Raw genomic sequence first — 27,038 nt, forward strand, 5'->3', positions numbered from 1 at the left:
ACACTAGAATGGCTTGATGTGCACACTACGCCGCACCAGACCAGTGCAATGTGCACACCAGGGCGCACTAAACTGGCCTGATATGCACACCAGGGTGCCTCTGGTGTGCACGCATTACGGATATATTCCCGCGAGCGCAGCTGCCTAAGTAGGCAGCGCGCTCGTGGCCTAAAGGTTATCGCGCGTGCCTTCCACGAAGAAAGCCACGGTTCGATTCCTGGCCGCGGATACGCATTTTTGTTGACTCTAATGTAATGTTCTTTTAAATTCAAGAACCGTGTTGCTGCTTCGAGGTTAGCATGTTCTACACGCCGAACCTTCCACGCCGATTGTTGTAGAAGCCCACGCGTGCACAAATGGGGCTCCACGTGGCCAGCCGGACTCAGTCTCGCCCCAGCGCTCGATCCTGCGGTTTCGCCGACATCGACGCCCGCAACGCTATGCTGTTTTCTTCTGTTCCCCTTTTTTGTCTTTGTTTTGGGCAGAAGTTTGCCCCATTAAACTAATGTTTCTTCAGTTGTCATCACCTCAACTGTCATTCGTGACAATATGTCTTGTGTGAAATGAAAACATGTTTTCTTGTAAAATTAAATAAGATGTAAAGAGCTCAAACGCCACAATTGATTTTATAAGGTGCTTAATTTAAGGGGCGTTTGAACGATTCAGTTCGAATAGTATTGTCACGAATGAAGGTGACGAAAAGCCGCCCGCAGAGCCGAGAAGACAACGCTTGGTCACGGTCTTCTAGAAGATTCCCAGTCATTCTCGCAGCAGACATAACTTTTCCTCTGCTTTGTTATTCTCGAAAGTGCCAGTTCATCCTCGCCCGAGCGCGCGACGCTCGAACCTTCTTTGCCGAACTTTCGAGATAGTGACGCACGGTAGATAAGCAGCTGCCCGCGACCTTGTCGAGTCAGTCCCAGTCTCGCTAGCGCTCTGTAGTGCCGCCGAACCGCCGCCCGCTTTTCTGCTACCTCGACGCTCTTTCGTTATTTATTTTTGGTTGGCACAAGTTCGCCCATTAAATCTTTATTTTCAGTTCACTGTTCGGCTTTTCGTCACCTTCATTCGTGACAATATGTACTTTGCGTAAGCAGGCTGACACTGTGTGAGAAAAGTTTACCCATACGCTCTAGGCTGATGTGCAGAATAGAGGTTTTTCTCGTCAACAATCGTCAGCAGCTTGTCGTCAATGAAAACTCGAAAATATTTCAGTGGGCTTTTGACATCATCAGAAGCTGTAAACACGGGTTAAACAAGCTCGACGAAACGCCGGTCTTTCTGTCGCCAGTCGAAAGCTTGTGGCAGTGAATTTTGTTTTTTTCTTAACGTTGGCAGAACTGGACAGGCGGGCGTTCGGCCTCCAGTTTCGTTATCGCTTGGAAGTTTGGTTTTTAGGCCCTTCGTTGGCAAGTTCTCCTCGTCACCGTCACTCACTTAAAGGGACCATGAAATGATTTTAAAATCGAGTTTCATCCACCGCACGTCGTAAAAGGTGTGAAAAGAAACACAAAAACACAAAAATAGGGAGCCCCCAAAAATTATTTGCTATAGAACTTTTAAAAGAAAACTGGACTCTTTTGCGCCTTCCTTCCTTCGCCTGTTCACTACGATGCATACGCAGAATCGGTGCACGTCAGCCGAATCCACATCGCCTATTGGGTAAGAGCCTACCTCACCAGCACCGCGATCGTAAACAATAAATAGCCGGCGAATGTTTCCTAAAAGTTTTGTTAAATAATATTCAGATCCACATTTTGTAGCATAATTAGAGATGTGTGGCGAAAATTGCCAAATTTGATAATGCTGAGAGCCAAGCGCCATCTATCGTGTGGTAAACGAAGCAACTACTGCGCGTGCGCAGTAGGGCAGGGCCGCCAGTTACTTGGGTGACTTGGGTGACGGCGACCGACGAACATTTATTTTCTTTGTTTTCCTTCCTCTCAAAACTCTGACTGACTGAACGTTTATTTTTCTACGTGTTCTTCCCGCGCGTGCCGACTTCAAGCAGCAAGAAAACAGTACTTAAAACAGACCACGACGAACAAGAACGCTGGATTCACCGACTCCGACGAAGCGTATAGGCCTAGCAGGCATTCCGACTCGGCGCTGCGTTGCTTCGTCGCAAGACCGTCTGCCTACGACCGGCTGGCGTGCTAAATGGAATATGCCCGCGCGACCCTTGTGGACCCTTCCCGTATTATAGTTTGATCACTGACCTCAATTCTAGATTAAGAGGTGAGGAGGTCAATCTCTTCCCCTTGTTTTCCGAGGCAGTGTTGACGAACACTCGTCGAAAAGGGACTCTCGTCGATTCTATCTTCTTGTTTTGTGTGATATAGAGCTGAAATAAACGCCGTATGGATTGCCTTCGTAACACGGTATGTACACTTTGTTATTGGTATGCCATTTTTATTCTGACAGACTGCACGTCACTGTCGACCCCGGTCCAACCTTTCTTTGCCGAGTGTCGCGTCAGTATCGAGTTGCAATCGTAAAAGAACGGTCCCGAAGCGCTTACCAAGAGCGCGAATACAAGACTTCCATCAAGCGCGCGCGTCCGCTCCGAGTGTAAGCAGGTATTTACGTGGCTCTTGCTGACACTCGTAGTTCAAACGTATCTTTTTTAACGTCGGCTCGCTCCTGCATCTCCGAGGCCGCGAAAAACGCCATCTCCGTCGCTTTGCAAACGACTGACACGGGCCGGCCCTTCTGCCAACAATGACGGGGTGGTGACAAGACTCGCTGCACTTCCCAACAGGCATACCGGCGTATGGGCGTATGGGTCTAGTCCCATGCTGTCGCTGTAGCGCAACATATCTCATTGAATTTCGCTCAGCTGCGATGCGGCGATGAGAGGCGCCGATTCAGGAAATACGTCGGTGACATCAGCGCAGTAAAACCGGTAAAACCTACCGGCGCACCCCAACTCGTTGCCGCTAACACTCCCATTCTCCTACTGCCGAGAGAATTTCCTGTTCCGGAAACGGTCTACGTCACGGCTTCTTTTGCGGTCAGTTGGAGAGAATGAAAAAGTCTATGTTTCAATAATTTTTTGTGTAAAAGTTAATAAACCGAGACGAAAACGGATGCCTGTTCGGCATTCAGTGAACATTGACGGTTTAATGTAAGAGTTATCTGGAAAAAGTAAAAAGGTCATTTCATGGTCCCTTTAACTATCACTACCGGGTGAAACAAGGAGACGGTAGGCTCTTTAAATAGACCGGAAAATTCGGTTTCTTAACCTATCGCGCTACGACTTTGTGCAGCGTTGCCCACAGATGGTGCATTTTTTTTTTTGTAAAATTTGCAAAGAGCGAACTTACCTGAGGAAAAAGTAAAGAAAGAAAAAGGCTTAGCTCCTATGGAAAAGCAGCGACGCCACCGGTCTGCAATCAACACGGCGCCGTTTTGCACGGTAGACAAGAGATGGCGCAACGAACGCCGCCAACGAACGAGCATACGGGCGCCGAGAGCCGGCCGAGGTATTCCTCAAAGGCTCTTTAGCATAATGGAAAAAGACAAGCGCCGAAAGACCAGGACATGGTAAGAAGACGACGACACAAGGCGCCCGGCGTCTTTTTCCATTATGAACCAACTGGCCCAACTCACCATTTTGTTGCTCTTTAGCAGACGATCCTTTCGACTCAAAAGCGGCGCGCGTTCCGCAGGCGGCGACAGTCGCAAAAACAAAAAAGACAGGCGCGGTAACAACAAGGAACTGCAGTTCCTTGTCTGCTAATTACGCCGGCTCTCGGCGTCGTCTGCTCGTTCGTTGGCGGCAGTTGGCGTCGCGACCGCTTGCGCCATCTCTCGTCTACCGTGCAAAACAGCGCCGTGTTGATTGCAGACCGGTGGCGTCGCTGCGTTTCCATAGGAGCTAAGCCTTTTTCTTTCTTTACTTTTTCCTCAGGTAAGTCCGCTCTTTGCAAATTTTACGAAAAAAATGCACCATCTGTGGGCAACGCTGCACAAAGTCGTAGCACGATAGGTTAAGAAACCGAATTTTCCGGTCGATTTAAAGAGCCTACCGTCTCCTTGTTTCACCCAGTAGATCCCGCATCGGACACTGTTCTACCTTCCGGAATCAAAACCACAGAGGGACGATCGCGACTCGGTGTCTGATAGAAAGATCACGATGAAATTTTCATCGGGCAGCAGTAGAATACGAAACCTAAAAAAAAAAAGCATCACGTCAAATTATATCAGTGAACAGGTACCACGTGCGCTTAGCACGTGGTACGGTTCGATCTGCTTGCGAATTTCGCATGCAACGTCGCTCCTACGTAAGAAAAAAGAACGAAAACAAACGTGGGTGGCAGTTTGGGTGACTGAAAATCGCAACCACGATCGCACCCCATGAAACGGGCTTGAAACGGAACCAACAAAAAACGAAACTTTACCTCTCGCTTTGGAACTCCTTTGGGAATAGAAAGAACAAGACTTACGACTTGCTGAAGTTTCCGCACTATTTCGCAGCGCAGTAGCGCCAAGGCATCCTGCTCCGAGAGCACCATAACTTTCAAACTCAAATTAACGCGCACTGAGCGAACACCACGTTTTCCGCAGAACACTCCGAGCAGATCACGCTCATCGGACGCCGGCGACCGTTGCGCCGGTTGCGCCGTTGCCGCGGTAGCCAGCTTCATGCACACGCGTGTGTATGATGGCACTCTACGGCAATGTCGATCGTAACGCCATATATTGAGGCGGTTGAAACAAGAACCCTACGCTTGAGCGCAGAAAGAGCGCCCCAGGGTAACATGGCTGGTAACGGCTGTACCCCTCCTAATGGCTGGAGTGGGTTATCGACATATTTGACGTTATCGTGACGTCACCTTGACTCTTGGCGGCCTCTACCGAGGTTTCTTTGAACGCCACTGGCTGCGTTAGCCTGGTTAGAGCGCGAAATATGGAGAACAGACGGTCATAGAAGCAAGTCACGAAGAAGCTAAGGATATTTCTTTGTTTCTTTTTGTGGTTGCTGAATTGCTAATTGGGAATTTCGCCATATTAGATCTGCTGAGACGTTTGTAGCTTGAACTTCAGCGAGCGATACGAGCTTGAATCTATAGATTTACAAAAGAAACATTTCTGGCGGCTATCAGTTCGAAAGTCTTTGTACCCAGCATAGCCAGCCGGCAAGCACGTTGAGTTGTCATTTGGACACAATTTTGAGTTGTCTTCACCACTTGTAGGATCGCTCTATAATATTCGCCGCCCGATCGGTATGTGTTTCGCTCGTCTCCCAGGGAGTGACACAACACAACTAGAACACAGCTCATTGGTTTACTGTACTTCCCAGTTGTCCGTCTTCGAGAGCTGGCACTCCGGACCCGCCGACCCTGGTTGCCGCCCGTCGTTCAGAGCTCGCCGTCGGCGTCGGTGTACAGGCCTGCGGATCGTCCTTCCGATGCCAGCGCTGCGTAGACTAGCTGTTCCAGGCTATCACAGCCCGAGTCTCCCTGCGGAACCAGTTCGGGATTGTCATGGCCCAGGCCGTTATGGCCAGGGCTCGCCGTTTCCGCCGGTCCTAAATCGAACCTCGCTGGTGGAATGCTCCGGGGATCGCCATGGGCCAGACCAACCAGAACGGCTCCATCGTTCCTGCCCGGCCTCAGCATGACGCAGCACGCTCTTCCTGTTTCCTCGCGCTCGCCATCGGAAACTCTGTGCTAGAAAACAGTACGCACTTTGCGATGGCTGTAATGTGATATGCAAGCCTAGTGTAAAAAGGTGACAGGCAAAAAAGTGTGCGTGTGAGAAGGATATTTATGCTTCGCATGATCTTTTTCTAAAGAAAAACTTGTACATCCAGTTTTCTGCATGCCGTCACATTTCTTACCAGACTCAGCGTTACATTCGGTTGCCGAAACAAACAAATGTGCTACGAAAATCCACTATTTGAGAACTCGCAGGTTTGGAAGGTTTAGGTTGTGACCGCGCGTGTGCCGAACGGCTATGCACACGTACAATTACGAGTGCCGGAATGGGCCAACGGGCCTTTCGCTTCTTGAAGGCGTTTGTCCTGTGTGCTTCTTCGTCTTTTTGTCCCGTCTCTTTTGCGCTATTTTTAATATGAATGTCTTCTTGAAGGCCTGATCGCCTGATTCTCGACGGCACAACAAAGCAACAATCGGCCCGATTGTTTTTATCGTATTTCTCTTTGTTTCTCTTTGTGGCTGTTTAGGTGACTCGTAAAACAACTTGTATAAATTTGCTATTTTGCCGAGTAGTCTGCAAAACGAGTTCGTCGGACCGCTTTCCAAGCCTGCACATCTATTTTCGTTTACTTCACCAATTTCTGTTGAATTCACTTATTTGATGCATCACACTGCAGTAATCCACTTCTGTCGCCGTGTCGCTTCCCAAGATCTCGAAGGGAATCGCTATAGTTTGACGCTTGAGTCACCTTCGTGACTGTGGCAGTCTTTCATGCAACAGTAGCGACGTTTATTTTTTGGGGGGAACTCTAGGAGTAGGCGAGATGTCACAGGAGCCTGGTGAGGTCATAGAGACGTGATGCCGGGACTTACTTTCAAGAAAAACTGTCCCCAGCAAGGCTCACGCCGATCCAAAATACCACATTCACATATGGTTTCTTAAATGCGCCCACCTGCAGTCCTCTCGATCTTGGCCATCCTGGCCCACCCAGTGCTTTATTTTGCAGCCGCTAGATGGCACAACGTGCAGTGCCAAACTGCATTGCCGGTAAATATTTCGGTAACTTTCAATGAGGGAACGGGGTGGAGTGGAGTGGGGAGATTCATATTATCGAAATTCTGCTGTGTTTGCCTGCCCCCCCCCCCCCCTCGCACACACACGCAGTGTCGTTGCCCAAGGCACCCCTGACTGTATGTTGCAAAATATAACCTGTTTTGATGTGTATAAAAGTAGAAATAATTTACTGACAGGGTGGCACTGCTGGTGGTCCCGCATCTAATTATGTACTTGCAGGACGATTTCATTACATGACTTCTTTATGCAGCATAGCACGAGATAGTCATTGCTTTCTTGACATGCGAGTAGTTGCAACGACAAGAGTTGGTGAGGTTGCCAGTATCGCACGTGAATAAATACTACCTTAAAGGCTTGATTTCGAAAGGTAGTCTTCATTTATTTAGTGCATAAAGGGCCTGGCTGTGGCAACATCATAAGCAGTATGCCTCTTTTTTTCCTTTATCTGTTCGCGGATCTTTTCAGCGTACGTTCATAAAAACATGCCAGGCACCATGCCTTTGCATAGGTAAAAGCATGGTGCCTGACGGAGCCTCTGCCCCCCCCCCCCCACCCCTTACAGTTCAGCAACACAATATATATAGTCTACAAAATAAGAAACAACTATTGAACAAATAAAAAGCTACTATGGAACAAATATGAAATAACACTGGAACAACTATGGAACAAATATAAAGCAACACTAGACGTACAGAACATCAGTCACGCCACTGTTACGAGATATACAAAAATGCACAAAATCATTGCAGTCAAACTCTCTAGGCATTACTTTTAAAAAAAGTCAATTCTATTAAAAAATGAACAAAATGAACAGTTCACGAAAAGGACATTAGTTCGAATAAACTATATGATGGACACATCCTAAACTGGAGAGCATATTATACAATTGAAAATGTAATGTCATTTAACACCAGAATCTTTCTGCGATGTTTTTTGAAAGTATGTAATGCTTGATCAAAATCTATGTCTATATCTGTTCTGTTTAAAGTTCTAGTTATCTAATAATTTAAGGCTTGCCGACCGTACTTCGTCCCTATGACTGGCATCTTCCGCTTAGGATCTCGTAAAGTATATGGATTCAAACTATTTGTTGATGCGGTGTGAAGTTTGTTTACCCGTATCCATTGGAAGAGTTTCAAATAATAGATCTGGTCTGCCTTCAGCATATTATATTTGATAAATAGTGGCTGTGTGCGTAGATTCCTTCTATCCCCTTAATAATATTCGCATTTACGTAAATCTTCTGTAGTAGGATTAATTTATTGTAGCTTCTACCATTCGTTGTACCCCAGACCATAATGCCATAGCTCATTTTGGAGTAAAAAAGTGAGTAGTACAACATCTGTTTAAGCCTAGTAGGCAGTAAATGTTGTATTTTAAAAATACACCCAGTCACTCGAGATAGGTCAGCTTTGAGTCTAGTGATATGTGTTGTCCATGAAAGGTCATTTAATGGTATAGTGACCACGGCACCCTCGTGTCACCCAACTATAAGTGCCGCAAGGAAGAGCTGACACTACCTCCACAATTTTGTGTCCTCACAAATTATAAAACAAGTGAAAGTGATTGGCTGATAGTGTGAAAACCAGCCAGTCGCTTTCACTTGTTTTATGGTGCATCACTGAAATCTCACCCTATTAGTAACTGTAGCGTACATTTGGTTTGGGCATATTCATGCTTCCTTCAATTACTACAACAAAGACATGGGGTTGAATGATTTGACTAACATAGCTCTTTAGCATGGGGCTAGATTGATGTTGTGAAAGAATATTGTGCTTTATTTATACTGCATTGCACGTCATTTGAGATTATGTGGTGTGGCTAACGTTTTCTTTATTAAAGCGACAGTATGTCCTAAACGTATAAACGAATCAAGATCTTGATGTTACTCCTGTCTAACCTTCCATTTGCTCTCCTAGGTGCTGCTGTGGCTGCTCCACCTGGTGAGCCTGTGGCCTTCTCTTGGTCTCCTCTTTTTGCCCGGCACGGTGAAGTACGTATTTGGGCCTACAAGGCACTTTGTCTATTGTTTCCACTTCATTGGTTTATTCTGGAGAACAGGCTAATGACACAAAAGACGAGGACACAAACCGGCAGGCATACAAAAAGACAAACACAGGTACTGGCTTATAGGTGGACTAAAGGCGTTTCTGAGATCGTCTGTTCTTGGTGATAACTCGTTCGACGTGTTCTAAGGTACCTAAATAGCCAAAAATTATGCTTGTTCGATGCCTATTTTCCTACTAAAAATAGAATTAAAAGAAATACACTTTATGTCCGCCATAGGACGAGAAGATGAACTATCTTCGAAAAAGTGCACATGCGAATGAGAGTGACTACAGTGCTATCTGACAGCCGTGTCCCACAAATTATTGTTTAGCAGTGCCAATAATACCTATCCCGGAATTAGTAAGCTAGCCCGCTTCGCTAGTATAGACTAGCAAACAAGACAGAGGTGAGGCATATTGATGCCTATTTCTGAACACAGAAAGGGAAGGTAGTGAGCTATGGTGATGGCGCACTCATTCATGTTTTCGTTTTCATGTCTTGTCATGAAGTGGAGCCAAAGTTTTTTTTTCCATCGCTCGGCTTCCCGAGACTGCACATATTTGTACAAAACATGGGAGTGCACTGCAGTATACTTCCTTTGTACTTTATGATTTTGAATTAAAGAAATTGTCAAATGGTTCTTTAAAGGGTACCTACAATATCATGTATGTGAAAAGCACATGGAACAATTTTTGTATCTCATTATTAGTATTTGATGTGTACATCAATAATGTATCACCTTTCTTAATGCATATTCCAAATCTGAAAGTCCTTCTCTTAAGGAAGCACTCGGGAGCTTTCTAAGATGGCCTTTTTATGGCCGTAACACATTCTGTGTGCTCTAAGCATCCCAACAATTTAGAGTTACAATCCTGTGCAGCTTATTTGACTAATTAAAATCTGATAAAAAATAGTGAATCTCAGACGTACAGATGGCGCCACTGAACCCGGCCGAATGTAGAAGTACAATTCAGCATATGAGTAAAACAAACCAGGAACATGATCGCAGACGAAAGTGGAGAGCCTATTTGTGTTCCCTCTATTTCTCCAGATTTTTGGCATCTGCTTGACAATGTTACTCACAGCAGATTCATCTTGGGCATGACATGAAATGCGAGAGGCAGCATTTACACACGCCGTGGAAAAGAGAGCCACCCCTGGCCGCTTTCTCAGAATGGTGAGCCGATCACTATGGGAGCCTGCGGAGCTTTTCGATAGGAGTGTGTCAGGGCAAGCCTGCAGGTGTCTCCTCTAAAAGGGTGCAGTGGGCGAGAAGCCCCTAACACACGAAACAATCGACGCTATGACAGGTGGGTGTTTCTGATCAACCTGGAAGGGCATAGGATATGTTGTGGCTGAGCTGTGCTTAGCTGGGCACATAATGTGTGTATAGCGTGAGTTATTATTTACTACGATTTGAGATATTTTTATGAAACTATTGTTGATTTTGCCTTGTGCAGCACACATGTACAGTCAGAGGCACTATGAGGTCAAACATGGTGAATGCGGGCAGAGCAGGAGAACTGTCGCGTGGGGCACAGCGCTTGGTTTGCGCACGGGGAGCGAGGCCACGAGGTTCGATCTACAGTCATACCTAATAATATCGAACACGGTTAATTCGAACTATTTGTGGACGGACTAGTCGCTGCAATATAAATGCATAGCGAAAAATGCGGTTCGATCGAACGAAACTTGCAGCATCTCTCGATAGATCGAACTGCCAAGAGCACCGTTTAGCTCTGCAAGCTGGCTTTCCCCACGGAGGAACATCCTTGGGGGAAAGCCAGGTTGCACAGAAAGCTGGCTTTTTTTCTTTTAGATGCGGAGCATCTCTTGCTCGGGTCTATGTCCCGCGGCGTCGGCGTTGTAGTCCGCACTCACACTACGCATGCGCAACTCTCCTCTTTTCCTCTCTCCAACAGCTGCGCGTTACTCTCTCCGCTCTCTCTCTCTCTACCAGCTGCGTGCACTTCGCGTGCGTTCGCTTCTACTCACACCGCGCGCGCATGAGCAACTCTCCTCCTCTAGTCTCCTCTCCTTCAAGTGTGAATATAAGCAGCGGTAGCGCGCTGCGCGCGTTCAGTTCACCGCTGTTGACTCCACTTCACTCCGTTCTTCCGATGAAGTGTGATGGAAGCAACAGTCCCGTCAGTTAGTGGGTTGGCGCAAGCAAGCGTCAGCACCACCCCACAAACTAACAGCAACGCTACGTCCACTGAAGACAAAGCTGCGCAGCGAAGGGCACGCGATGCTGAGCGCAAACGCTTGAAGCGAGCGGCAGACCCTGAACTACGGCAACGAGAAGCGGCGTCCATTCGTCAACGTCGAGCGGCGGATGCTGAACTACGACAACGTGAAGCAGCGGCCGTTCGAGAACGTCGAGCAGCAGAACCTGAGGTTCGGGACCGTGAAGTTCAACGTAAACGTACGAAGCGAGCGGCGGAACCCGACCTTCGAGAACGGGAAGCCACGTTGGTTCGTGAACGTCGAGCAGCAGAACCTGAGGTTCGGGACCGTGAGGAAACTCCGGTCCCGAACCTCAGGTTCTGCTGGTTGTTGGAAACTCCGCGATGCTCCGCATCACCCCATGGTTCCCCTCGGGAAGATGGTGTAATTTTTTTTCTTTTGGGCGGCCGCATCGACCGTACAGAAGAAAAAAAAAGAAAAATATCTTCTACGGAGGGAGAGGGTGAGCCGGTGAACGAAGAAGTGGCCACTAAATAGCTGCGGTGAGCGTCCCTAATGACGTACAGATGCCCCTTTGAGAGTAAACTACTTTTCTAAATGTGGCGTGCTTGTTCGTTGTAAACTTCATTCAAACTTTTATATAAAATTTCCCGTTATATCAAAGTGGTAGTCGTTTTTTTGCGAGTTTCATATAATCGGGTTTGACTGCTATTATGTTGCCCACAAGTAGGGGAAAGCAGATTGAACGCGGGAGGGTAGCCAAGTGATTGACTGATTATCAGGCCGGACACTACAGAACTTCCTCGTTTACCGTTGTAGCTGTGATTTTATTATATTAAGTTTTTTCATAAATAACTGCTCGTGTTTTTTATGCATTTTAGGTTTTATCACGCAATACCAACTTGCCCAAGCCATCATCTTAGCCATCCAGATGTGCTGGCGAAAACGGCATGGAAGAAAGAGCCAAGGACAGCCCTGTGTGCAAGAGAATGTGTGTGAGTGGTGCATGCTGGAAAAAATAAAATAGTAAGTTCAATTCGTTTTGTCTTAGTAGTTTTGATTCATGGCAAAATCAACAGCTAAACTTTCGGGAACCGTATAGTACACGAGAGTGGGCCCACATGCGTCTCAGCCAGCGCTTCCAGCTGCCGTTGGAGCTACCTGAGCAGTACTACTACGAATTGCTGCAACTCTGCTCTCGGATGAACTATAACATGACGGAGGAAAAGCTCCAACAGCTTACCCGTGGCACGAGGCCGGAAATGCTGGAACGTGTTGTCCTAGTAAACCCGCAGACCACGGCGGACAGTGGCGTTCCAACTTGTTTTTCCCCTCCCGGGGGAGGGGGGGGGGTGGCCTTGGTATTCCTTGGGCGTCGCTGGCCAGTGCTTGCCCTGCCCAGTGACGGCTGTTTCAAGGGGAAGGGGAGGGAGGAGGCCAAAACATATGCCTTGCTCTGAGAATCAGAGGAGGGGGAGGGGGGGAAGCGCCTCCCCCCCCCCCCCCCCCCCCCCGGTTGGTACGCCCATGATAGCGGACATCCTTAACGCGCTGCAGTATTTGACCCAAGCAAGCCAAATGGCTCAACTCAACATGTGGGCCATGTCATCGTACCGCTTACCATGATTCAACATCCCCACGCCGCAATACGCTAGCCTAGCAAAACGCGGCCACCAAGCTCCATCGGACCTCCACGGGGCAGCTTCGCAGGCGGTAACAAACCCCGCTCTGTTCCAGCCTCCAACGTCTGCGTCACCGGCGGATGTTGTCCGTGCCCTAACTACAATAAAAAAATTACCGTTTTTATTTATTCTTTTTTTTTTTTAAGAACATTTTCTGACCCCTTGCGGCGAATGGCGGGAGGCCTACCTTCCCTGCGCGGACGACGCGTGCCGCAAACGGACAGCCTATTTGTTTCAAATGCGGACGAGTACGTAGGGCACATCCAGAGAAGCTGCCCAAGACGCCATGATCTTGTCGGGAAACTGCCCTGTCCGGGTTTGAGGTCACCACCCGACGACACAAAGGGTGGCCAGCTGTTCACGACGTCCACAAGGCGTCATGTGGCTACGCTGCCAAAAGATCGTGCATGGTGGGCAGACATTTTTTTTTATTTTCAACTCCGGGTCAGAGGCAAACGTGATTTCGGAAAAGTTTCTGAAGACACTCAACTCCCTTTCAGAGTGCAGTAGCCTCTAGCATAAATATGAGGGTAGTCAGCGGTGCTGTGATTGTGCCACGGGGCGAAGTTGACTGGGAAATCACAGTTGGAACAAAGACACTTTAGAATATTTTCTTATGATCGAAGGGTTTGACTACGATGCGCTGTGCGGCGTTGTATTTTGTGAAGATGCGAGCGTGGAGCTTGATTTTATTAAAAAGTGCATTCCCGTACTTGGTCGGAAGTTTTAACTGAGGGGTAACGAACCTGCCACAAAAGAAAACGCACGCGTGTACAGCTGCGAGGAGGTTCGCATGCCGCCACGCTCTGAAGTATTTCTTTTAGTAAAGAGAGACCTTGACGGTGTAGCCATTTTTGAACCCACAACTGCTAATCCCTCCAAACAGCGACCAGTGATTTCTCGTACCGTCACCGAAGTTTACATGGGCATTGAATACGTGTGTAGGGCTGATTCCGGCATAGCTGACCTTTTATCTCCAAAGGTACAAAAGTCGGAAACTAGTTAAGCGTCGCCGCTCCACTGTCCGCGGAGAGGCAGGGAACCAAAGGAGACGTTTTATTTGGAGCATAGCTTGGGTCAAGTGAAAGGGGATGCCAGGAAGGTCTTGTCCACGATTATAGTAACATTTTCGCCTCTCCGGGTACTCCGACTGGCCGAACTCAAATATTGACTCACAGTATCGATACCGGCAGAGCTACCCCGCTTGGACAGAACCCCTATTGGCACCTCTTGTACGAGCGCACTTTTACCCAAAACCAGGTGTACGCGATGCTCGAGAACGGCGTAATACACGAATCATTGAGTCCAAGGTCATCGCCAATAGTCTTCGTCAAAAATAAAAATGACGCATTGAAATTTCTGTTTAGATTTTCGTCTTGTTAACGATGTAGCGAAAAAATGAGTACATCCATTACCTAGAATCAACGACACTGTAGATGCCCTAGAAGGGGAGAAGTACACCACGACACTGGACTTGGCCAGAGGATATTGGCAGTTGTCCATCTAAGAAAGAGATAAAAAGAAGACAGCGGTGTCTTGCGGTTCGGGCTTGTATGAGTTCCATGTCCTCGCATTTGGGCTCTGCAATGCTCAAGCCACATTCCAGCGCATGATCAACAAGGTTCTGTCAACTATGCTGCGGAAAATATGTCTCGCCTACCTGGACGACATTGTGGTTTACTCCAAGATTATCCTGAAGCCCCTGCGCGATCCTCAAGATGTGTACAGTGCTCCCAACGAGGTCAATCTGCGTTTACAGCCCTCCAAATGTACGGTTGGCGCCAAGGAAATACATTACCTGGGCTATGAAATTAAAGGAGGGACAGTCGAGCCGGGTCCAGAGTAGGTGAGGGCGGTGGGAGTCTTTTGGATTCAAATATCGAAGTGCGGCGTACAAAGAATGTTCGGCTTGTGTAACTGCTTCAGACAATTCATACAGATCTTTGCTGACATCGCTAGCCCTCACCAAAATCACCCGAACACAACTCGTCTTCTACTGAACTAACTTCAGTGATCGGGAATTTTAAGCTCTTAAGAAACGCCTGAATAGAGCCCCTGTTCAGTGTAACTTTGATCCAGACCTTTCAACTGTGGTGCATATTGATACATGTGGCTATAAAATCGGCGCGGTTCTTGTCCAGAAGGAGGACATGGAGAGGTTTGTGGCGTACGTTAGTCGACACCTGAATTGAGCGGAACAGAACTACTTGACTGTGGAGCAGGAACGTTTAGCAGTCATGTATGCATGCAAACACATTCGACCGTACGTCTTTTGTAGCCATTTTACAATATTCACGGATCAGACTAGTCTGACGTGGCTAATGAATGCCAAAATTCCTAACGGCAGACTGGTCCAATGGAGTATTTTGCTACAGGAATACAACGCCACCGTGAAGCACTAGTCAGAGAAAAAGAAAATGAATGCCGATGCCCTCTCACGCCTCCGTGGAGCAGCCGACACAATGCAGCGTTATCTGAAAAGAATTTATTTCAGAGAGATCTCAAATAACAGTCACACTCGACGAGTCACATCCTGACGATGGGACGGAATTCAAGATGACTTCGATTTCGGGAGAGCTTCCTTTTTTCACAACAGCACTAACTCAAAGCAACGAGCACGACTGGCCCGTTTCCCACCCCAACCCGGAAAACTATTTTTGAGGACTCTACGCGGATTATCTCTGGGAAGGGGGAGGGAGGGGAGGAAACAATTGTCATTGTTCGCTAAATGTCGTCGCAGGCCGTTCGACGTGCTTCCCATCCCACGTTTGCCGTGAATGTTGAGCAGAAAAAGTTTAATGGCAGGCACTTACCAGCCCTATCTCTCACAGTGGAAGATAACACAGAAAGGGTACGCAGCACGCTTAAAAAATATTGAGTAAAAACTTTCAAGAGGGGCCAAAAGACGTTGAATGAAAGACCGTAGAACCTAGAGAATCGCTCTGAGCGGGTTTTCACAGTTCATGAAAGTGGCAGAAACTTTCTAGCTGATAGAGGGCGCGAGAGTCGAAGCAGCCGCATCAACATCAGCAACACGGCGGCGGCCTAGGACCGTTTTTTTGGAAAGGTGTATACACCTTTACATAAAGCGTATGAAAGCGCGTTCATTGCTGAGTTTGCGTGTTATTCACGTGCACTTTCTGGCTCGCTGGACTGTGATTTAGTACGTGTGGACTGTGATTTTTGTAAACAGTAGAAACGTGTCTAGGCAGGTTTGCAGTGTCACTTGCTAGCTTAGATGAGCACAGACATGTCGGCAGTCAGGTTTCCTGCTCACAGTTATGCGTGGACTTCTAGGGCAATACCTGTTTGAAAAAAAGTCTGATCTTCATTTTTGAAGTTAAAAAATACAGATAAGACAAAAACCTTAAACATATTAGGCGGCAGTATCTATATGCAAAGGCGATGTTTTTTGTTCTCTTTTTTATGTCGAAAATTAGATTTCGTTGCCATCATTTTCCGAACTTAATTTATAGACCTAGATTTATATTAATCTTCGCAAATATGTGAAGTACGTCCACAGTTCACAAACTCGCTGGAATCATTCTCACAAAATTTGGAGCCCGCTTTCATCTGCGGGATCATTCCCAAAACTTTCTTTGGGAAATCATGTGTGAGGTGTTTGGCGTCCCCTCTTCCCTCGCTGTTTAATACTTGATTCGGTTCGCTGTCTCTATATCAACGGCGGTGTTCGCACGCCTACAGCGCACCCGCTCTCCCGTCTCAATTTAACTTCCCTCCTCCGCCGGTTCAATCCCCCCGGTTCATTCCGTCCTCGATACCTCCGGGGTTCCCTCCGTGTCCCGCTTCAACCTCCGTCCGGTATTTGTGTAGTGCCTGTCCTGGTCTCCATCGCCATCAATCAATTTATCTTCTGCCCGCCTGGCGCCAAATGTGCCCCGCATCGCGCACCATGCACGCACACTCGCCCGGGAAGCCCAAGAGCAGGCCGCACGCAGGCGGGCGTCGCTCGCTCCGCTCGGCTCTCTTAATCACGCCTGCCCGCTTCGAACACGAAACAGCTTCGACCCACTATGATATTCCGCTACTCGACGGGCTTCCCGCCTCAGCGCAACGTCCTTTACAAACCCTATGCAGTCGGTCCTCCTCTTTCTGGTCGTGCACCCACGCGTTCGTTCACTCCTCCCTACATTCCGTGCTCGCTTCTCCCGTCTTCTTCTTTGCGCCTTCCTTCTCGAATTCGTTCCCTATTCGTCGATGTTTATTTTGTTTTTTTATATGTTTTTTCTTTTGCGAGCACGGTTTCCAAAACTCTTTTTCCGCCCCCTAACACTGGGGGGAGCGTCGTCGGTTCGGGAGCGTTGTTGCGCGCCTGTTACTTCTGCCTCCGCGGGTTGCTTCCGGTTTTTCCTTAACCCGCATCGCTCCCGGGCTTTCTCAATCCCTTCGTGCCGTCGTGCACGCTTGCGCAAGTTCAATTTTGTGGTGAACGAAATTTTTGGTTTCCTTTCACCAGCTTCAGGAGGGGAACCGGCTTTTGCGACGGTATCCCGTATTTGTCTTACGTGACAATTTGTTCTCGCGACAATGACCAGCGGTTTTTGGATCTGCCGGATCTGCCGTGGGCGAAACCTGCCTCAGAAGACGGGAGAAACAAAAAAAAAAACGCATTGCTGCGTGTAGTGTTCATAAGAAGAACCATACGGAAATCCTCGAAACAGTAACACGCTCCCGTCTCCCCAAAGAGCCTGAAGGTACCATAAAACAAGATTCAGCTTGAATGGTACACACCTAACAACAAGTATACTCGAACGCTGCATAGCCCAGTCTTTAAGGCGATCTATATCTTCCAGTATCTTTTAAGGTGAAACCCTAGCCTCACTTAGCGTGATTTTGGAACAAGAGATATGGCGCTGGCATCGTCAACCAGACCTAGACATTAGCAAATAAAGTCGCGTGTGATGGCGCCTCGATAGATTATGCATTTCTGCTTCGTGGATACGCGGGACTGACCAAAATACCACGTGGTTTCTAACGGTTCGTGGTTGGACCCGGCGGGTCGTAGCCTGGTATCCGTGGTGTACATCGCTGGGCAGACAAACTATTAAAGTGTTATTTGGCTCCCCAATGAGGTCATCAAGCATTCGCGAGAGCCGCAGATGGTCACGTTCAGTCGGCCCCGTCTTTTTGAGGTGAACGTCAACATCTTGATAGAGTTTGTGACACGTCACGCGTGGCACTTGACCAATCGCCACGAGCGACAAACTCACTAATAAGCTAGCCAATATAGGTCTTAGCATCGGATGTCTATAGAACCGCGGCAACGACAACATAAAACGCTGAGGTTCATCTCAACAATGAGAGCAAGGAAGCAAAAAATGTACTACCAGAAGCTTGCTGCTTCCACAGCGAAAACAATATTTACAGATCTCAGAAGGTAAGACGTTTCGTTTAAGTAATATAAGAAAACCACGAAGTGCTGCAATGTTGAAGAGTATTTGCGTCTTCCCCTGACGAAGGGGCAGATACCCGGAGGACCGGACAAAAACTACTTCCTTCGAAAGTCCTCACCGCTGCGGACCCCCCGAAGCAACCTTTGACTGGGTGAGTCAAATTTTCACCAGTTTTGACCAAAACCACCAGAACGAGGGGAAAAGTAGCTAGACCTAGCGAAGCCTACTTCACCGGCGCGCCGGCGGCGCTCTTCGCCGTCGAGTGGGCGTCCGGGGGTCCCTCCCCCACCCCCCGGGCTACCCAAGCATGGAGCCGACTGGACAGGTGTTATGTTTTAGGGGGGGGGGGGGGGGTGCACGCGACGATCCCCCCTGGTCGAGCTACATGTCAAGGACGAGGGTGGCCGGCAAGGGCGCAACTCACCGGGCTGCCCAACGGGGCCCCATGACGCGAGCCGGGCCGGTGGTCGGATCAAAGAGACATGTCGTCGGGTCAACGTTCGGGCCAATCTCTGAGCGAGCTCCTCGAGCCGCCCCAAGCTCCTCGAGCCGCCCCATTTATTTACACGCTCCCGTAGATGGCGCTAGTTTGCAACACTACATTTCTCCTCCCCATAAAATGACAGAGGAAAACATGCTACCGCTTGTGAAGCCAACTGAAACGCTGTACATGGAAGATACGCTAACACTACATTTCTCCCTTCCATGAATTGAAAATGTTAGGAGAACACTGCTTAGAAAGTTGAACTTTTCACTTCCTGATCCTTTCCTCCTTTCCTTCAAAAAAAGTCTCAACGTAGTCGTTCTTAAGTTATGCTCAGAACAATGGTTAGTTGTGAGTTACGTTAGTCTACCCAGAGCATGACGTAGACACTCTTTGCTTAACTGACTGGACAGTATTCTGGACGAACATTAGGCTATACACTGTAACACTAACAGTGACGTAATATTTCGAGAAGCTACAAGAACTCTTCGCAACACATGTCCGTTTTACACTGCATGTCTGTTGGAAAAAAAATTTAACAAAAGAACTTATTTGCGGTATCACATTGAGAATCAAATTCTGAAAACGCCTGTAACGGCACGTTATGCTCTTTCCAGAATACAATCTTTGACTTGCGTTACAGTCTTCCGAAGGGAAAAAACAGACCTCTACAGTTTCTGAAAACGTTCACACTTCCGTTAGGCACTTTTATCTAATTATGCTTATAAGTCTTAATTAAACATCAAAATCTCGCTAGACGTACTATGTGACGTACCATGAACAAAGGAAAGTACATAGTCTTTAAGTTTCTCGGGCAAGCGTCTTTGCCTTGTGGAACGTCTTGTGGTGGAGCTTGTTACTTGATTGTCCGTTTGTGATCGGTCATCAGGTACATAAGTGTCTTGTTCCGTAACCGATAGAGAAGGCACTGTGGTCGCTACAGGGAACTCTGTGATCCCGACGGACTCTGTCACTGCTGAGGGATCTACAAGCACCATTGACTCACTCACTTCACCGTCAGGTGGCTCTAGAAGAGGCGTCGATTCTGGCGTCGCTGGACGCGTTGCAACCGGCGTGCTTGCATCCGGTGGCTGAAAGCACTGGGCTGATGAAGTCACGACGGGCTCCGGCTGGGCAGCGGGAGGGACCGTTGACTCCTTTGTAGTCGTAGTCGCTGGACTCTCACAAACAGCGTCCTTGCAAGGCGATGCTGTGAAAACTTTAGACTTCATACGCATAAAAGGCAGTTATCTTGTCAGTAACTGAATCGTTATCATCGTCATCAAAATATTATTGTGGCGAACGACTTGTATTTGTGGTTGCGCTTGCTTGTAACGAACTCCTCTGCAACTGTGAAGGTACCGCCGTAAGTTTCTTTTTCGCATTCCATTTTCGGCCATCTTGCATACGGTACGTTGCTGGACCAACTTGCTCTTCAATAACTTGCGGTTCTGTATACGTGCTATGGAGCTTAGTCTGATGCAACGGACGAAAAATTCGGACTGACTGTCCAACTGAAAATCTCGGTGCTTTAGCCGCTCTTCTAGTGTCTGCATATCGTTTCATTTTGAACTGATACTTCTCAACTCGCTCATGGAGTTGTGCTTGATTCCTATGCTTTTCTGTCACTTGTGGTGTCGGTACACCTTGGATATCCATTCTTGATCTATGTATTCTACCATGCAACAAAACTGAAGGGGCTCGCCCTGTAGCTGGATGTGTCGTGCGTCTGTATGCTTCTAAGTATTCTTGAACCGCTTCAGGAAGAGGTTGGTGTTGAACTGTAGCAAGTTGCAGACAAGACTTTAGAACTCTTTTAAACCTTTCCACTTGGCCGTTTGACTGTGGATGGTACAATGACGACTTGAGATGTTTAATGCCATGCTGTTTTAAAAACTCTTCACATTCTCTGGAGACAAACTGTACACCATTGTCTGTGACGATCTCGCGAGGAAGTCCTTCTCGAGCGAAAATTTTTTTTTAGAAACTCGATCACTGTTGCTGATGTGGCTGTCGAAGTATGCTGGACTTCTGGCCACTTAGAGTGGTAATCAACGAGGACTATGAAGAATCTCTGACTCTGCGGTGCTTTATCTATTGGTCCTACAATGTCCAACCCAATCTTATCCCACGGTTGATCTGGAAACTGGACTGGCTGGAGCGGAGCAGATGCTGCCTTGACTGGTCTGTCTGTCGCGTTACAGACTGCGCAATGCTGTACTTTATGCTTGATCTGTTCATCCATCCGTGGCCACCAATAACGATCGCGGATGATGCTGGCGGTTCTTACGATTCCTTGATGTGTCTCATGTGCCATACCTACAATGTTTTCTCGGAGAGCTTGCGGGACAACAATCTTTTCGCCTTGCATCAACAACTCATTGTGCACTGATAGCTGATTTCTTACACTGTAGTACGGACGCAAATCTGGCACACTGGCACTATCCGGTGGCCATGTCGACATAGTATACCGTATCACACCAGGCAGAACTGGATCACTGGCCGTAGCTGTCTGAAAATCTGTTCGAGACAAGGGAGCAATGACTAGGGATACTACGTCCTCTTCGAAAAACATACCGTTCTCGGTATCAGGACTGGGAAGCCTAGACAGGGCGTCTGCTACTAAATTATCAACACCTTTCTGATACTCCATACGGAAGTTGTAGTTTAACAAACGAGATGCCCATCTGGTGATACGCAGCGGACGTACTCCTGAGCCTTTGTTAGAGAGTAACGTCACCAACGCCTGCTGATCTGTACGAATGGTGAATGGACGTCCCCATAGGTAAACGTGCCATTTTTCACACGCCCATCGGCAAGCTAGGGCTTCTTTTTCACCTGTGGAATATCTACGCTCAGCGTCGGTGAGCGACCTGGAAGCGAAAGCAACTGTTTGAAGATGCCTCCCGGCTCGTTGCTGAAGTACAGCGCCTAGACCGTAGTTAGAGGCATCAGTCGATACTACGACTGGCTAGGACGGATCGAACATGGATAAGATGGGAGCATTCTGGATGCTCGCCTTAACTCTCTCGAAACTCGCCTGAGCTTCAGGGGACCAGACAAAACGCACGCCTTTTCGCAGTAGGCGTCGCAGAGGCTCGACTATGATTGAACAGTGCGGAATGAACTTGCTGTAATACTCGATGAGACCTAGGAATGCTTTAAGCTTGGCTGCATCTGAGGGAGCTTCAAAATTCTGAACGTGGTCTACCTTTAATGGAAGGGGTGCTAACCCGTCCATGGACAGGCTATGGCCCAGAAATGACAGCTCGCGTACATTGAACACACCTTTCTTGTTTAGCTTCATTCCCGCTCGGGAGATAGCTGACAGCACCTCTCGCAAGTGATGATCATGCTCCTTCTGAGAGGATCCGTAAACTATATAGTCATCCAAGTAGAACTGCACTCCTTTACATTCTTTGAGGATTTTTGACATTATCTGCTGAAACGCTGCAGGAGCGGATGCCAAACCAAAACATACTCTCTTGAATCTAAAGAGTCCTTCATGAGTAATGAATGCAGTTAGATCTCGACTCACCGGGTCGAGTCGGATCTGGTGGTACGCGGATGCTAGGTCCAGCTTGGAAAAGTGTGATGCTCCTTGTAAAGAGTTGAGGAGCTCATCGATGTGTGGCAAAGGGAAAGAGTCTGTGACGACGGCCTGGTTGGGCGCACGCAGGTCGACACACATCCTGATGCTGCCGTCCTTTTTCTTATCTACTACGATTGGTGAGACCCATTCCGAGGCGTTGATTCTCTCGATGACTCCTTGACATTCAAGTTTGAAAATTTCTTCGGAAACTGCGTCACGTAGGGTGATCGGCAGACGACGTAGTCTTGACTGTAGAGGAGACACGTTCTGGCGTACTTTTACAGTATGCGTCTGGTTCCGTACCAGACCAAGTTCTGGCGTGAACAAGTGCTCGAACTCCGTGAACCCAGGAGGCAGCTTTGATGTGTCCCGTGCTGGCGGGTTTGAAGAAGACTTTGAACTGGTGACAACTGGTTGTTTCACCTCTGTAGACTCGATGTCCACGACGTCTGTGCCTGTAGATGAAAATCGTGGAGCGTTGATAGTTGGAAGTACTGGTCGCGATGGTCCGTCGCCATGAACGCTTGGTACCCTTGAATTCTGCCAGCGGAAGTGGACACCTGGTTGTAGTGAAGACGATTCGTTGCCTGGGGCATACAGTTTACTTGATCCGAAACCACTGGACTGCTGAGACGACACGGTGAACGGAGTCCTCCGGGAGTCGTCGGCCGGTCTCACAGGGTGACTTGCTGCTGGTCCTTGGACAGCTGCATCAACGTAGGAACATTCAAATTCCGCGCCTGACATGGTCATCTTCAATTCTCGTACTCCATCAATGCCAAGTAGTGATCTCCCGCCCCGAATAACGTAGAACTCTAATGGCGCTTGTCTATTTCTGAACTTGACTTGAGCAAGGAAACAACCTAATAATGGAATTGGCTGATGCATGTAGTGCATGAGACGTCTTCGTGGTCGCTGTAGACGTATGTTCCGAGCTCTGTTAATTTGCTGGAAGATCTTCTCATTTAAAATGGAGACATGCGATCCCGTGTCAATGAGGAGATTGAGAGGAACTCCATTTACCTTGACATCTGCGATGAACTGGTTGTATTGGCTGTGATCCTCAGCCTGCGGTTCCAGAGACCGAACTGGGGTGTCGTCCGTGGTAAGGTTGTAGTTGTACTCTGATGCTGCTGCTGACGAATCAGGCCTCCATGAACGTCTGGAGAGTTGTCGTCGTCCTAGGCTTGAGGCTGGATGACGACGGCGATCACCGTCCGCGGCAGGTGGTGGTGCACGGCTGCGACAAACTATCGCAAAGTGTCCCATCTTACAGCACATGTAACACTGTGCGCTCAATGCAGGACAATGTTCTCTTGAGTGGGTCCCCCGTCCACAAAACCAGCAGGAGGTGTTTGGCTGTGGTCCGTACCTCGCGGGAGGCAGGTCACGACGTTGCATGTGACTCTGTCGTCCCGATGGGCGAGATGCATGAGCTGAAGCAGGATGTCCTCGATGGAACCTTGGTGCAGGCGTGGTCGGCTCATATGACCATGCCGGAAAACCTGCACTCTGCATAGCTGAATGTTCGTCTCTCGGGAAGACCGGAGATTGCCGACTTTCGTGACTGGTCACTTGTGCGCGTTCGGTGTTGGGCACCGCAACATACTGCACCGGGGCAGTGGAATTAGGGGCGTCAGGCACCGCTCGACGAGAGTGATGATACTGTTGAGATGTAAGCGCTAACTGCTCAAACTGGAGGGCCAACTGTACGGCACGATCTAGTGTTGGCACTTGTGTGTCCACACACTCTCTTAAGATTCGGTCTTGGACACGACGGGAGTCCGAACCATCGAGGAATAAGTCACACATACGTTCGTCTGACTGCTCTTGGAATGCACAAAGGTCGTACTGACGGCGCAGTGCCGCGAGATACTCGGTGACACTTTCACCGGGCTGTTGTACGCGACTGCGTAACTTCTTACGTTCCAGCGCGAGCGAGCCGGAGAACACAAAATGCTTTTCTACCGCCGTCATGAACGTGTCAAATTCATCATGAAGCTCTGTAGCAGGAAGATTTGTTAACCCAAAAGCAGCCACTACACGTTGCCCTTCGACTCCCAGCAACGAAAACAAGAGCTGTTTTTTTCTTCTGGGCTCTACTTGCTCAAGACCCGACGCTCCTAAGAATGATAGGAACGTTTCCTTCCATGCGGGCCATGCCTGCGGTGGCGATCCAGCGACTGCAAGAAATGGTGCAGGTGGAGGTAATGCCGCAGACTGTATGACTGTAATGTGTTGTGTGTTTTCCATTATGTAACTGCAGGTATGATAAGGAGTATTTCAAAGTCTGTTTCCAAAGATGACGAAAGAAACAAAAAAATTGCTCAAATGCCAGGTAGGAGCATGTATACTCAAGGCGAGTTTCAACCCAAGATGGAATCGTGTCCGGGACACCAAAAAGAATTATGACCTCGCGTGAGCTTTTGTGCGCAACGTACAGAGAGATTGTCACGTGCAGCACACTTTCGAATGACCGTTGACAACTTATTATCAACGACGTTGAACCTCACCAGGTTGACTGACGAAACCGATGGTGAGCAATAACACCGTTATGCAAAAGACATGCGTGACGTACGTCGCGCGTTCACAACGTGTGGACACGGTCACAACCGACAAGGTTGAATTTCAAAGAGACAAGACTACAAGTCCGTAAGTGAATGTAGGTAAACGGCTGTAAAAGACTCGGGTAGCCTTGTGCGGCGTACTGTATTAATACACCGAATCTTTTCAGGCGTAAACCTCTGTATGGTCTTTCAAGTCTACGTCAAAGTGCAAAAGCTGTAAATAGTACGCTTGCACGAGCGGGACACAACTGCCTCAAAACCCAACTAGATGAACGAAATCCCGTCACGAAACACTATTTACGATAACAGGAACCTGCTCACACTAGTTCATAATGTAGAGACGTTCTCGAAAGAATGAAGTTTCGGGCTATAGTACTGCAGTGAAGACGAGAACACCGGTCGGAAATGCAAACCACAAAACAGCTGGAACATAACGACCTAGGTGTTCGATCGAGTCGGATTCATAATCCTTCAAGCGAAAGATTTCGATTTGCAATGTCACAAATCCGAAAATCCGAAATTCAATACTTCGTCCTTTTCTTCCTTCAAAACGAGGGGTTAACCGCCATGTTGCAAGAATCGGGAAGGCCGGCCGCCATGACTGCCATTTTGTTTTCGTTCGTTCGTTCGTTCGTTCGAACAAGGCATCTTGGCGAGGGCCCAATCCCGGCAAAACGCGTCCGCGAACAACACTTGACAATCGTTGTGTTCACAGGGAACCAACCCAGAAAAAGAAGAATCAGGACCGCGATAGTCGCCGGGCGCCCATGCCAGTAATTATCCTTCCGAACAGCGACCTCAACCGAAACTTAGAAAGATAACCTCGTCGCCAAAATTATGTTATGTTTTAGGGGGGGGGGGGGGGTACACGCGACGATCCCCCCTGGTCCAGCTACATGTCAAGGACGAGGGTGGCCGGCAAGGGCGCAACTCACCGGGCTGCCCAACGGGGCCCCATGACGCGAGCCGGGCCGGTGGTCGGATCAAAGAGACATGTCGTCGGGTCAACGTTCGGGCCAATCTCTGAGCGAGCTCCTCGAGCCGCCCCAAGCTCCTCGAGCCGCCCCATTTATTTACACGCTCCCGTAGATGGCGCTAGTTTGCAACATTACAACAGGCAATCGGAAATCAAGAGACTGGTGGAAACACCATGCCCAAACTCGAGGATATGGACGAGGTGCACGGCGAAGTCCATACCAGTAATACCCCCGGTAATGACGAGTCGCAATCAGCGGAGGAGACAAACTTTCCGCCCTGGATCAAAATACTTAGCCAAAAACAACAAAGACTTCAAAACCAGGCCTACCGGAAGACTCTAGAAGAATTTAGACGGAACGACGAGCAACCACGCCCCGGCAAGATGCCAACGGGCGCGAAAACCCGCCAGACGTCGAAACCGCAGAAGCGACAGCTCCCACCGCTACCGATTGAGGATTACAAAGTGGTCGTGCGCCCCCTGGATGGTCTGAACCTCGGAGCTTGGGGCCCCGATCAAGTCTACTGAGCCATCAAGTTGGCGGCGAAGCTCACTTCTCTCGAGACTGCGGAAATCAAGACGAGGCTCCATAAGGACCAGAACTTGGCCGTTGTGAGCACTCCAAGAGTCGACACGTTGGAGCGGCTTTGCAATATCTCCTCCATCGCACTCGGAGAAAAGCAGTTCCGAGTAAAACCTTACGTCGCCATGCCGGACGACTCCTGTAAGGGGGTCATCTCGGGCCTCACATCTCGGCCCTCGTCCGAGTGGCTCACTGAAGAACTCAGCGCACGGAACAGCAACTACATAGTCCTGAACGCTCGAATGATGGGTGGTACGACCTCAGCCATCATCACTTTTCACATACTCAGGGTTCCCCGCCTAGTGTACATCGATGGCGGCGAATTTGAGTGCAGGGTCTACAGACCCAAAAAACAAGTCTCCACTAAGTGCCTAGGACTAGGACACCGAGAGGACGTGTGCCCTCAGCCTGAAAAGCAACGATGCCCAAAGTGTGGAACTGAAGGCAGTGCCATGGATTCGCACGAATGCGAAGCGAAGTGCGTGAATTGTTGCGGGGCTCACCCGGCTACGGACCCTCGACGCCCCGCAAGGCAGCGAGCTCCGTACAACAAGTCACGCGTTCAGAGGTACCTGCAGCAACAACAACATGGCCGCCATCAGCAGGGAAGTCAACGGCCCCATCACGTGGCTTCACCGCTTCAACCCGGGCAGGCGACCAAGGCTGTACTCCCCGAGGAGCAGTGGCCACGACGACCAACGAGGGGATGGGCGAACCAAAACCCGTACGCTCTGCTGGCCTCTGAAGCACTCGACAGCAGCCCAAC

General features: G+C 48.7%; 1 protein-coding gene across 1 annotated transcript; it reads right to left on the minus strand.

The window, feature by feature from the left end:
* Positions 1–23,441: 23,441 nt before the first annotated feature.
* Positions 23,442–24,399, minus strand: LOC115324928. The gene is made up of 2 exons (XM_040211019.2): positions 23,706–24,399; positions 23,442–23,608 (listed from the first exon to the last, which is right to left on the minus strand). The coding sequence occupies exons 1-2, from the start codon at positions 24,397–24,399 to the stop codon at positions 23,442–23,444; spliced, it is 861 nt and encodes a 286-aa protein (XP_040066953.2).
* Positions 24,400–27,038: the final 2,639 nt, after the last annotated feature.

The sequence above is a fragment of the Ixodes scapularis genome, unplaced genomic scaffold, assembly GCF_016920785.2.
Source record: "Ixodes scapularis isolate PalLabHiFi unplaced genomic scaffold, ASM1692078v2 PGA_scaffold0__279_contigs__length_252992795, whole genome shotgun sequence".
Taxonomy (NCBI): Eukaryota; Metazoa; Arthropoda; class Arachnida; order Ixodida; family Ixodidae; genus Ixodes; species Ixodes scapularis.